This window comes from Pan troglodytes, chromosome X (assembly GCF_028858775.2).
Source record: "Pan troglodytes isolate AG18354 chromosome X, NHGRI_mPanTro3-v2.0_pri, whole genome shotgun sequence".
Taxonomy (NCBI): Eukaryota; Metazoa; Chordata; class Mammalia; order Primates; family Hominidae; genus Pan; species Pan troglodytes.
Genome location: NC_072421.2, coordinates 36,973,990 through 36,988,133, shown reverse-complemented (window position 1 = coordinate 36,988,133; position 14,144 = coordinate 36,973,990). Strand labels below are relative to the sequence as shown.

General features: G+C 34.0%; 1 protein-coding gene across 1 annotated transcript in view; it reads right to left on the bottom strand.

Annotated features, from left to right (window-relative positions):
* CFAP47 (cilia and flagella associated protein 47) overlaps window positions 1-14,144 on the bottom strand; it is a 463,486-nt gene that overhangs the window by 21,026 nt on the left and 428,316 nt on the right. Inside the window, exons 59-61 of the mRNA XM_054677051.2 lie at window positions 13,538-13,632; window positions 9,986-10,138; window positions 2,157-2,328 (exon numbers count right to left, since the gene is read on the bottom strand). Of these exons, the coding sequence (XP_054533026.1) occupies window positions 2,157-2,328; window positions 9,986-10,138; window positions 13,538-13,632 (420 nt within the window). The remainder of the gene's footprint in view (window positions 1-2,156; window positions 2,329-9,985; window positions 10,139-13,537; window positions 13,633-14,144) is intronic.

Below are 14,144 nucleotides of genomic sequence, written 5' to 3'. Positions count from 1 at the left end.
AAAGAACAGAATTGAATTTAGTACTAATTCATTAATCTAGGTAAAGCATGGTATAATTATTTTCCTGTTATTTTTCATAGCTCAATGCTATTGGTGTAATTTTGATTTTTCTTGTTTAATTGTTTCTCTTGCATTGACATTTTGGTCAATGATGAACTGTACATACAATGGTTGTTCAATATGATTATAATACTGTATGTTTACTGTACCTTTTCTGTGTTTAGGTACACAAATGTTTACCAATGTGTTACAGTTGCCTTCATTATTCAGTATAGTAACATCCTGTGCAGGTTTGTAGCCCAGAAGCAATAGGCTATACCATATAGCCTAGGTGAGCAGTAGGCTATACCATCTAGGTTTGTGTAAATGCACTCTACAATGATGGAATCACCTAAGGATGCATTTCTCAGAACATATCTTTGTTGTTAAGTGATGCATGACTGTATATACAAAAGAAGAAATCATAGTAAATGAATATATGCATATATACACAAAATAGAATTGCTATATCAGAACATCACACAACACTCACAGAAATTTATCAATCATCAAAAAATTTTGCCCTAAATTAGTCTCTCAAATATTCACCAAGATGTTCTAAATCCAAAAAATTTTCATGAGTATAAATTCACATTGGCTCTGCCCATTTTCACAAATAATAACATTGTTCCCTTTCTAGTGTTGCTGTAATTTCCATTAATTCATATTAATACATATGAAGCAAAATGTGAAAAAAATTAACAAACATAGAAAACTGTGAAAAATGAAAGAAAATACAAACATAGAAAATGTCAATATGTATGGTATACTTTCTTCTTGTAGCTTGATTTTATTGCTGCTTCCTGAAGATGACCCTGGTGTATTTTCATTATCAAACTACATATTCATAGCCAGTTTAGATGTATGACTACATTGAATACAAGGTTGAACTTTAGAAATTGACTCAGCAATCCCATTATTGGGTATATACCCAAAGAAAAATAGATCATTATATCAAAAAGCCACATGGACTCGTTATGTTCATTGTCACATTATTCACAATAGCAAAGACATGGAATCAACCTAGGTGGCCATCAATGGTGGATTGAATAAAGAAAATATGACATGTACACACTATGGAATAACATGCAGCCATGAAAAAGAATGAAACCATGTCCTTTGCATGCATCCATGTCCTCCTTCCATGGATGGGGCTGGAAGCCATAACCCTAAGCAAATTAATGCAGGAATGGGAAACCAAATACTGCATGTTCTCACTTACAAGTAAGAGCTAAACATTGAGCACCTGTGGACATAAACATGGGAACAACAGACGCTGCAAACTACTAGTTGGAAAGGGGATAGGTTAAAAAGCTACCTACTAGGTACTATGCCCACTGCCTGAGTGCAACATACCCATGTAAAAAACCTACAAATATACTTCCTGTATCTAAAACAAAAGTTGAGAGAAGAAAAAAGAAATCATTAAAAACACAAATAATATTTTCAATTGTTTTTTCATTGCCAGGCTGTACTTTGTGTATATCATGGTGCTTATCAGTGTCTCTGCATTTAGACACAATAAAGCCCTATTTCATAGTGAAATATCATATAGTGTTTGCAGATGCTGAGTAACAGGTGTCCAGAAAGCAAATATAATGACACTGGATGAAGTTTCCTAGAGGACAGACATCTAAAGGCCACCCTTCGCACAGATTCACTTATATCTTACTAAGGAATGTGTAATGTTATGTATTGAGTAGTAAAATGTAATGAAAGCAGTAGCAATGTAAAATATAGCTTAGGCATTTGCATCATTTGAACTGGTTCTGATAAGCAACATCAAGAAATATCATGTTGCTATTGCACAACGCTAAATCAGCTTTTTTAAAAAAAGATTTTACAGAAGAGACTATTCTATTTCATTAATGTGATACACTAATGACCTTAGGGAAGTCATAATTCTTGAGGGATATCTTAGATTTTCAACCATTTAGACTACATTCTTCTCATGAGAATATTTTTTGTAGCTAGATGTAATCCAGCCCAAAATATTTCTCAATAATATCAAATAAGTAATGCAATTCAAATATTGAGAAATAAAAAGAGAAATCAACATTAATACATTTAAAAGGGTAATACTATTGTTTAAATAAAAAAGAGGAAAGTAGATTTACCTTAATGGTTTCTTTGGTGTGAATACCAGATTGAAGATAAATGTTATCCTTTTAGCCATAATATCGTAAGATTTTTCAATCATATATAAAGCTACACAGGATTCCAACTTAGACTTCATAGCCTCAGATTCAAATTGAATTTCATACTCGAATTCATGTATTTTAGGAATTTCTAGGAAAGTCAAGATGAAAATATATTTCAATTTAATTAAATATGCATAGATTTAATATCAATTACCTGTCAAGACTAACAATGCACAGGTATTTAGAGAAAGGGAGGGGGTATATATTATTTAGCTTAATGTCTATAAAGTCTGGTGCATTATCAGGCATATAATGATACTCAGTATATTTTTGTTAACAAGTTAATAAATAAATGAATGCATATAAAAATAAACATAGAAGACAACTCTCACCACTCTTAAATCTTTATAATTCAGGTCTATAAAACAAGAAAGGCCACATGGAAATTAATAATCATTAACAGTCTAATGAAAATAACGATATTTGCTCTATATAATAAATGTATTAAAAACCTATAGACTTAAAACTTATGAAGAAGTCATTTAAAACTTGCTTTGAATTAAGTTTAAACAATATTGAAACAGCATTTCAAACTATTAGATCAGGATTTTCAATTTCTGGTATATTTTGATTAACAAAAACTGCTCCTCATGTTTTAGTGTTGGAGTATACAGACAATATGATGAACAAATATTTTCTTAATGAGTAGGTTACCAAAGAAAAGTAGTAGTTTTTTGTCCCCTGCACATGAAAAATATCTTAAATCCAGAGCTAGCATGTAGATGAGAGGTACAAACATGTATTAAACTTACTCTCCAGTTATATGTAAGGAGCCCAACTCACAAATCAAGAAGTTTGTTGCATATGGAACTTGGAAGAGAGGTCAGAGAACCATGAATTGACTGGATCTACAGCTGTGCTAATCCAGAATCCAACCCTCTCAGCCCAGTGATGCGACATCCCCTTAGCCCAGGAGTTCTTAAACAGGGGAAGGGAATAGCAAAGGGAGAAGCCAACTCTGTCATATATCCTTGCACTAGGCCTGGCCTCATGGACCCTGGTTCCAGGCCTGTCCTTGTAGACACAGGCGCCAGATGTGTCCCCAGTCATGGCCCCAGATCTGCCTACAAACCCAGGCAACAGGCCTACACCAAGATGCATTATAATTAAATTGTTGAAAGTCAAAGGCAAGCTACTCTGGGCCACTCTGCTTATGGGATGTCCCTTCTCTGTCTATGGAGCAGTCAAAAACAGTCGAAGACAAAAATAGAACTTTGAAAACAGCAGGAGAAAACTGTCTCATCACATACAAGGGAACTATTATTACACTATCAGTGGATTTCTCAACAGAAACATTGAAGGACAGGAAACAGTGAGATGACACATTCAAAGTGCTAAAAGAAAACAAAAGGCCAACCAAGAATACTACACTTGACAAATCTGTCCTTTAAAATAAAGAGATATTGGGAGGCTGAGGTGGGTGGATCACAAGGTCAGGAGATCGAGACCATCCTGGCTAACACAGTGAAACCCCGTCTCTACTCAAAATACAAAAAAAAAATTAGCTGGGCATGGTGGCGGGCACCTGTAGTCCCAACTACTCCGGAGGCTGAGGCACAAGAACGGTGTGAACCCGGGAGGCAGAGTTTGCAGTGAGCCGAGATTGTGCCATTACACTCCAGCCTGGGTGACAGAGCGAGATTCCGTCTCAAAAAATACAAATAAAAATAAAGAGATAAAAACCCTCAGATGAACAAAAGCTGAACGAGTTTGTCACTACTAGACCTGACTTATAAAATGTACTAATAGGGAGTTTTTCAAGCTGAAATGAAAGGGTGTTCAAAAGCAACATAAAAATATATAAAAGTATAAATCTCACTGGCAAAGTAAATGTATATACAAATGCAGAATAATGTAATACTGTAATAGTGGTGCACAAATAACTTTTAACCCTAGTAGAAATGTTAAAAGAAAGTATTTAGAAAAACTATAGCCACAAAAAATTAGTTAATGAATATACAATAAAAAATGGCTTTTAATATCCATAATATAAAGTGTATTTAGGGGGAGTAAAAGTATTTTTGTATGTGATTGAAGTTCTTATCAGCTGAAAATAGACTTTTCTATATTATGATATAAAATAGTTATCATGCTTGCCTTCTCAAAGCACCTCTATTGTCAGTTGCCTCCCCTTCTGTATACATTTTCATGAACTGCTGATGAAGACCTATAAATTTTTACCTCGGGGAAACTTTATAGCTATGGCTAAATTCATGAATAAGGGGCAAATAATTTTGTTTCCACAGCCAACACCTAAACATACATTAAAAACATAATGTTTTTCGTATCGTTATTTATATTTTCATTTCTTTATTCATTCAGCAAATATTAATTAAAGGTTTTCATTGACATGAGACGTCCAATTCTTGTCCTCATGGAGTTGATGATCAAGAGGAAGAAACTGACAATAACTACTAATGCCACAACTAGTTTTTAAATTACTACTGTGATAACTACTACCATGGAGAAGTAGAGGATCCCATGAGAGCACAGGTCCTGGGAACATCACTGCTAAGGATTCCAGAGGAAGAGACCAACACACCAAACTGAAGGATGAGTAAAGGTTAGCCGGATGTAGAGAGGGGGAAAACTCCTTCTACTCATCAAAGCAGCCTGCAGGAATTACTCAGACTGCAGGAATTGTTCATGGTGAAAACCAGCTGGGCCCACTTGAGAAAGAGCTTATGAGGGCAGAGCAGAGAGGGTGAGAGGAGTTTATCAAACCGTGAAGCAGGCAAAGTAGAAAAGAGCGAGACAATGCAGGGTGTGGTGAAGATGTGGGACTTCTAAGAATAACAGGAGACAACTAGACTACTAGTGATTAGCATCCAATTTCAGACTCTATTCAAGATTAATACTAAATAAAAGAACCCAAGCAGTCTGACTTAAGACTTTACAACTCAGTATAGCAGGTTTGTCATATGGCACAATTGCTGCAGAAGCACCATTAGCACCATTAGCATCATTGTCTGGAAGGGTGCAGGACATAATTTGTGCATAGGAATGTGGTGGCTCTCAGAGCAGAGCCCTAGGGCACTCAAAAAGTTAGGTCAGAAAAGAAAACAACAGAAATCAAGAAGGGGCAACCAGTGTGATAATAAATTAATAAGGTTAGTCATGAAAGCCAAGGGCAGAAAGTACTTCAACTTGATCAACTGGTAAATGCTGATGACATGTGGAACATAGATATGACTGCTGTATTAGGCACACTGGATAAGGTTGGCAGTCTTTTCAAGGGTAATCCTATTACAGTAAGCAGGACAAAGGCTGAATGAAGTAAATTGATCAGAAAAAAAACAAAGTGAAGAGAAACAGAGCAAAGAATCAAGGACAGGAGGTCAATATGAGGTCACAGGAGGAACAATGACAGGTTTCTCAGGAGCTGTTTGTGATTACAGGCCAAACCTGACATGGGAGTTTACAAAAAACAGGCAAATACGACACAGGAAGATGACTGGCCTGGGATGAAATGAGACACATATGTCACATAAATCAGAACATCACACAGAAAAAAGACAACAGATTAATCAAAGAAAAACAGTATTGAGCTATAGAACAATTGGGAAATAAAATTAAGGGGCATGACTAAAACTACTTTCAGATAGAAAGCCCCGAGAAAGTCACTGAACTAATCCACAGAGAATTACAAAGAATGCATGGACCAGGAGGTACTTAGGAAGAAGAAATACACTTATAGGAGAAATCTTGCCCACAGAGTAATTTGTAATCTTACAGAAGTGACATTGCAAAACAGTCTAAAAATCCAAGAATAATAATATTTCAATAGGACAATACCAATTGATGTAAATAGTACAGGTGCATAGATTTATCATGTTGAATAAATATTTTTGAAAACCTTAACAACAGAGTACGTGTTTTGCTAATTTTGGCATCTCTGGAGCTGAATGTAGTATCTGGCAGAAAAGATGCTTGCTGGATTGTTGCTGAATGATAAAGATATGAAGGCAATCAATCCCAGTTTACTTAAAGGTGTGTGTGATGAGTAAGGATGAAGAGAGCACAGTGGTCCTTGTATTTTCATTTAATGAAGCTTGATAGTTTTATGTGACTCAGAAATTCTATGATGAATATAATGGGAAGGGAATGCTGGGAATTCTTATCTCCTACTTATCAGGTTTACATAAAGAGGCCTATTCACTCTAAAGAAGGGAAAAAGTATAGGAGAAAAATATCTCAGCCTCAATCTGCCTCCTTCATGATGACTTGCCACGGGTGGAAAAGCAACATATCTGATCAGTGAATTTGAGTGAAGGAATGGAACATGAGCAGGTGAGCATACCCTTCTCTTTCTTCCCCAATGTCTTGATTCCAGGATTCACACTTTCTTCTACTCGCTCATGTGTAAGTTGTTTGTTCCTGCAAGGAGTTCACAACTGGCCAGTTTGGCATGAATGCACTCAATTTTGGTGGAAGGTATTTAAAAGCCCAAATTTCTCCACAGTTCCAAGTCATTTTCCAATTCATTTGTATAATTAATAAAGCTAACACTTTGATTTCCATCTGCTTTATTTTTATATCTGCCTCTCAGTTAGTTTCAAACTCAGATGAGAGAAGACAAGTATGTGATTAATTATCACTCTTAAAATCCTATCAGAGTCCATGCCACTCAGTGTAGTGCTTTAATTTCCACTAGAAGGGACTTAGGAGACAACAGGAAGTACAAGACTGCATGGTCAACATGACTCCTATTCTTAATGTGCTGAGTAAACTGTAATTAAATTGCACAGGAGTGAGAAAGGAGCTAGTCTGCTTTTGCATATACTAAAGACTAAAGTAGTATTCAGACTTTCTGGTAAGATTTGTCCTTTCATAAAGAAAAAGGTGTCAAAGGAGGGTCAAGCAGAGAGAATTACAGATTGTGTAGAGAGTTGGCTACACCTTTGGAATAAGGGCAGGGGAAAGGAACCAAGTTATTGCCATATGTCTTTAAGGAGACAATGAGGTCGATACCTTTTTTTAAATATTTAGGCACTATATAGAAAGAACTATGTTAAATTTGAGAAGAGACTGGTCTATTCTTCTATATAGCAGGACATACATCAGGAGAACAAAAAAGATTCACAAGTTAGCCAAAATATGAATGAGCTTGTTGAGTGTGGTGGTATTGAGCAGAGAGCAGAGAAAACAAAAGCTGTTTTAGAGAGAATGACGGGTGGAGATGAGACTGCAAACCTTCCCGACAGTTATTTTCAATAGTAAATATTGTTTTTCATCATGAAAAATAAGGAAGCAGTAAAATAAGAGCCATATCAAAAGGTATATTTTCAAGAGCTATTTTGAGAGAGATTGCTCTCCTAATATGACTTTCAAAGTTCCCAAAATGATGTTGGTAGCTTCTTTCAAGACCCTGATTATCTAGGAGTTAAGTGGATTTTTTAGGTCATAAGTATAATCAATGTATATGATCAGAATTGCAATTTCTTTAGTTTACAACCTGACAAGAGTACAACTTAAGCAATTTAAAGTAGCAAGAACATGTTAAAATGGTTTATATGTATAAGCATTTATTTACCTTCCTTTACAGTTACTGTAACATGAGTTCTGCCCTCTTAATATTTTTAAAGTGCATTTTAAGTGCACCACACAATATTGTTAACTCTAAGCACTATGTTTTACAACAGATCCCTAGAACTTATGCATTTAGTACAATGGAAACTTTATACCCAATGTTCAACTCCCCATTTCTTCTCCCTTCCAGATCCTAGCAACTATTATTCCATATTATTCTGCTTCTATGAGATTGAGTATTTCAAATTTATCATATTAAGTGGTATCATGTAGTTTTGTCTTTCTGTGACTGGCTTATTTCACTTAGGTCCATCCATGATATTGCATATTATAGAATTTCCTCCTTTTTAGGGCTGAATATTATTTCAAGATAGTATATGCTATATTTTCTTTATCCATTCATCTGAGGACATAAATTTAGGTTGTTTCTATATCTTGGCTATTGTTAATAATGTTACAATGAACATTGGAATACAGACCTCTCTTGGAACTCCCGATTTCAATTTTTTTGAATAAATGCCCAGAAGAGGGATTGCTAGATAATAGATGATAATTCTCTTTGTAATTTTTTGAGGAGCTTTCATACTGTTAGACTGTTTTCCATAGCAGATGAACCATTTTGCATTCCTACCAACAATGTTCAAGGGTTCAAATTTCTCCACATCTTTACCAACACTTTTTTTTTTTTGACGTTAGCCATGGTGATAGGTGTGAGGTGATATCTCATTGTGGTTTTGATTTGTATTTCCCTAATTAGTGATATTGAACTTTTTTTCATATAGTTTTCACCATTCATATGTCTTTTCTAGAGATATGTCTATTCAAGTATTTTGCTTATTTAAAAAATCAGATTATTTGTTTTTTTTTTAATTGAGTTGTAGGAGCTCCTTAAGATTAACCACTTATCAGATATATGGGTTGCAAATGTTTTCTACCATTCCACGTGTTATCTTTTTACCCTGTTGATTGTTTCCTTTGTTGTGAGGAAGCTTTTCAGTTTAATGTAGTCCTACTTATTTTATTTTATTTTTGTCTGTACTTTTGGTGTTATATCCATGAAATCATTGCCAAGACCAATGTGTCATGAGAAGACCCTTTGCCAAGCACAGGGTCTTTGGCAAGACGGTGTCCTAAATCTCCCTAAAGGCTTTGGTAAGTCTGGCTCCTCCTGAAGTGCAAGAAACTTTCAATTAGTTTCTGTTGTCTTACGAAGGGAATTATTGCTGAATTGGTGTGTTTGTGGGTGTTTGGAGGGTCCAGCACTCTCTACTTTCCCTTGTTGCTTATATCACTCAGTTTCATATATTTACCTCAAGTAAAACACCACATATTTGAAGAATTAGATAACCTATTTTAAATTATTTTGATTTTTTTTAAATTGAGATAGTAAATCTTTTTTTTTTTTTTTTTTTTTTTTGAGACAGAGTCTCTCACTGTTGCCCAGGCTGGAGTGCAGTGGCACGATCTCGGCTCACTGCAACCTCCGCCTCCCAGGTTCAAGTGATTCTCCTGCCTCAGCCTCCCAAGTAGCTGAGATTACAGGTGTCTGCCACCACACCTGGCTAATTTTTTATATTGTTAGTAGAGACGGGGTTTCTCAATGTTGGTAAGGCTGGTCTCAAACTCCTGACCTCGTGATCCTCCCGCCTTGACCTCCCAAAGTGCTGGGATTACAGGCGTGAGCCACCGCACCTGGCCCGAGATAGTAAATTCTTATATACAAATCTGGAATATACAGTAAATACGTGAAGCATTATTATTATTATACAAACTTTATTTGGATATTATATCTAATTTATGTTCATTTTCTATTTCTTTACATTAGAAAATAATTTACTCAAGGTTTTGTTTCTAAATTTAAAGCTGCATTTTATGGCATTATCATAATCCTTAAATCAGAAAGAAAGAGTAAAAGAAAAAAACAAAGTTGAGGGAAGTGGAAATTATAGTTACTACAGTTTTCTCTCTTCTCACTATTGATGGAATCACAATCTACATCTTATAAATCTAGTGATAACTGTAACTTGTTATTTTTGAGCTACGTGAAAATAACACACATAACAACGGAACACTCCTTAAGCACTATGTGAATAAGTAGTGAAATGAAAAGTAAATGGACATGGATCTTAATGTAACTGCACAATCAGCAACCTGCAATTCATGGAAACTAAGTTTCTTTTTTCATTTTATTTTTTCTATAACCGTAGTTCTCTTACCATTGGGATCCTCACAAAAATTATGTGAATTTCTTTTTGGAATCACTAAAACTTCTGTCAGATCTGGAGTAAGACTATATCCGAAAAAACCAGCATTCAGTATGATTTCTACCTTCTCTTCTGCCCGCTTCCTGGACTGACATTGTATGACAACTGCAGGAGAGAAATATTTCCAGTTAACTTGACTTGTAGGTGATATGATCATTCTTGAGATAGAAGAAAATGAACTATGTCATAAAAATAAAACTTCCTTTGATATACTTTGACTTGTCATTGTATCTGGCCACATACACACATATACACACACATTCATGCAATATCTACATCAGTTAACATTTGGGAAGAAAATATGAATATTAAAGACTATGTAAAAATAGCACAGGAAAATAAATCTGTAAGATATATACTAGATTATAAAACATTATATTAGGATATAGAAATTTGATTCGGGAACTGATGTAGTTAGATCCATAACTCAAGGGGCAATTGTAAATGCATGAATTTTTCCCCTTTTGAAATATATGTTCATTGTGATAATACTAAACTTTACTTTTATAACAATACTATAGAAAATGCCTTCAAATAGTTTAAAAAAATAAGTTCTGTAACACTTATTTTGCAATATTTTAAAAATATTTCCTATTAGATTCATTACGTTTTTACATGTACCATGAAATTCATATTCAAATTAAATAAAATATTTAAAATTATTTTTGATTTACTTTTAAGTTTATAAAAATTACCTTTTAAACACATAAAAGTAAAATTGTAATGATTTAAAATTCAAGTTAAATGTGATTACATATTAATTTAATGTACAGAATTAAATATATATATAAATATATTTCATATGTATTAAATTCCAATATTTTATCATCTCCAGTGGTGAAAAACTTTGTCAGCAATGTTGTGAGAAATCAAAATAGTCTGTTTATGTACAACTACCAATTATATCAAGGAGGAATATCAATGTATTATTTTGACATTAGCTCTGTAACCATGTGTACTGGAGTCCACATAAATAAGAATATTATTTCTCCCAAACATATAAAATGCTCTACTACTATCAAGTCAAATACACATTGAATATAGGGGAAAAAGGAGAATCATAATATAAAAAAGCTTGTGAAATGTATTATGCTATGATTCTGTGGCATCAATAATAATATATTCACACAAACTACAAAATTAGATGATGTCCTCAGATGTATGTGTTTTCACAATACATATATTTGTAGTTTAAAATACTATAACAAATGTAAATTTTATTCTAAAATTTAAAAATTTATATTGAACATTCTGGATTTAGAATGAGTATGTGAAATGTACAATAAGAATACAATGATATATATAAATTAAAGGGTTTAAAATGGCTAGGAAAAACTGTACAAGCTTTTCTGGTTATAACTATCTTCAGTATCAAGGCATTAAATCAGAAATTAATGTTATCAAAGTTACAATTAGTATCATGTCACTGGTTGTGTCCTAGAGGTCCTTAGGAAATTAGTGCTCTGGCAATGTATGGATCACTCAATCACAATGAATTCTCATTTCATTGTCTTTACAGTGTGACAGATAGTAGAGTGTTTTTCCAATTATCTGGCCCAATAGACAGTAGTAGATAAAAATGCACAAAGAGAAAATGTGGCTTAAAGAACAAAAAAGTATCCTGGGTTTGAGAATAACTTGAGTGACAGATACATAAAAAAGAAAAGAATTAATAAACTTTGCTAATGATATAGGTGAGCAGGGAAAGCAGTAGGTTATATCCGATGTTACTAAGAACAAAAAATGGACTACACAGAAAGTAAATGATATGTATTTATAAAATTATACCCACTTGCCTTTCGAGGGCATGTGTAGATAAAAATAATCACCAGCATAGATTTTAGATTTTGGGGAAAATGATTTAATAACTAATACACACTCTATTTCAGAACATTAATGTTACGATAGGTTGTGCTAATCTAACATAAGCTATTTACAGAACTCAGGTTTAATTTAAAATTCAAGTAATTACCGAGAAAAATGACTCAAACAAAAATGCTCTAGACGATGTTTAACTGTCTTTGAAGAAAAATTTGCAAGAAATCTATGTTTTTGTGTTCTCATAAGCATGGTTTTTGACTAAAAATTTGGCTTTAGACCTTTAATCTGGATAAAATGAATCTGTCTGCAGTAGACATGAGCAACAGTATTATTAGCATTCCAACAGAGTACTGTCTAGGGCTTATTATATCACTTTGATCAGATGACTGTGTATTATAAATTTTAAGCAGTTCAGCTATATCAGAAGTATACAATCAACTATCTTCTGGAAGGAAATAAAATAAATTTTATGACAAGTTTGTGAAATATTCTGAAGATAATTTATAATATTTAAAATATTTATCTATGTGTTGATTTTTTAAAGTCAAGAATAAAAATGCTTCAAGGAAAATAAATGACATTTGTGGTCAAAGGTATTACTATATTTGTGGATTTTTACTCCAGTTCAAATTAAACTACATAAGGAAACATGTAGTCTTGATCTTTCTTTACAACCAGTGTATCTGGGGAAATGCTTTACTTACTTACAAGCAAAACTTACTACTGTCTCTTCTTTCTAAGTGTGGTGATATAATTACATCAGTGGAAGTCTAACTCTTTTTTTATTTACAAAGATTGGTATTGGAGGGAGAAAGAAAAAGCAAAATTTCAAGACTTATTTTAACTCATCTGTGTTGCTAAAGGGGGAGATTCAAAATAAATATTCCTTTGCTTTGCAGAGCAATTCAGTGCATCTTAGTGATGCAGAATGCCATCTAGAGCCTGGTAAGAGGTCTGGATACTAAATATCACTGGTTATATAAGAGAAATTTTGTTTCTTAGGCTGATCCTGGGAAGGCAATGGGAAAATCAAGGAATGCAAAAGAACTGAGAAGAGTATTGAGGAAAGAGAACACACAGAAACGTTAGAGAAGTCTAGGGTATGCCAAGGCAAAATAATAATAATAATAATAATAATAAAAAAGGTCAAAGAGAACAAGAAAGGCATTTAAGGGCAGAGATTTTATATTGTGTTTATTGTGGCAAAGTTAACCTTCCTGAAAACTTCAGTACATTCTGACTGGTTTGGGGGAACACCATAAAGTTTTATGCTTGAGACAATAATAAAGGGATCCACATCTCCACAGCATAGTTCTTAGATGAGATCGAGAGTTACACAGAAGCCGAAAAAGGATGACTAAAAGTGACCTGAGAGCAAGTATACCTGAGAATCTTACAAATCTAGTGCAGAGCTCTGTGGAATAAAGGAGTCTGAAGTTAATTTGATTTTAATTTTAGCCAATATCTGCATTTCACCAACAGGAAGGCAACAAAAAATAGTGTGGTTTTGTGGAAAACTCATTGGACACATTGGGAGAGCATGTTTATGTCATAGAATTCCCACCAGTAGGACTGTTCACATTACTACCTACTTTCTCTGGACTTCAAACAAAAAAGATGGGAATAGAGAATATCTAAGGTCTCTAAGAATTCTGGCATTCTCTGACCCTAATGTATACCTACCTGGGGGAGATTTAGGAGGTGGTGCTTGTGGGAGTCCAACAATAGGGTATATCCAGTGTATTGCTTGGATTTCTTCGCTGTCAATTCCCACAATACTAATTAGAAATTAAAATATTAAGAGGGAACAAAAGGAGAAACTCCATATTAACAAAAAGCTTATTATTTATTAACTTTATGGTATTTTAGTAAAGCTTGTAAATTCAGACTTTGGTAGAGAGAAACTGATGAAAGAAAGAACATTTTCTGCAAATACTGATTTTATAAACGTTTCAAAGCAAACCCTGGAAAATCATCACAAAGCAAACTGTAATGAAACCATCATGAAATATACGTTAAAATTGAAGAGCTTTTTTCCCTACTTTAATGAGAGGTACTATAGCCCTCTTGGGATCTATTCTATATCGGATGGGCAAAGCAGAAAACAAAAACTGCCATGAAGTACAGTACTTCAGAATTTTGTGAGGCATTTACTTTTGGAGGATACTACTTAAAAGAAAGGGGGCATTTGTCCAAATATTTTAGGTGCATCATACAACATTAGGAGCACAGCAATATTAGAAAATGTTTATAGGCCAGGTATGGTGGCTCATGCCCGTAATCCTAGCAC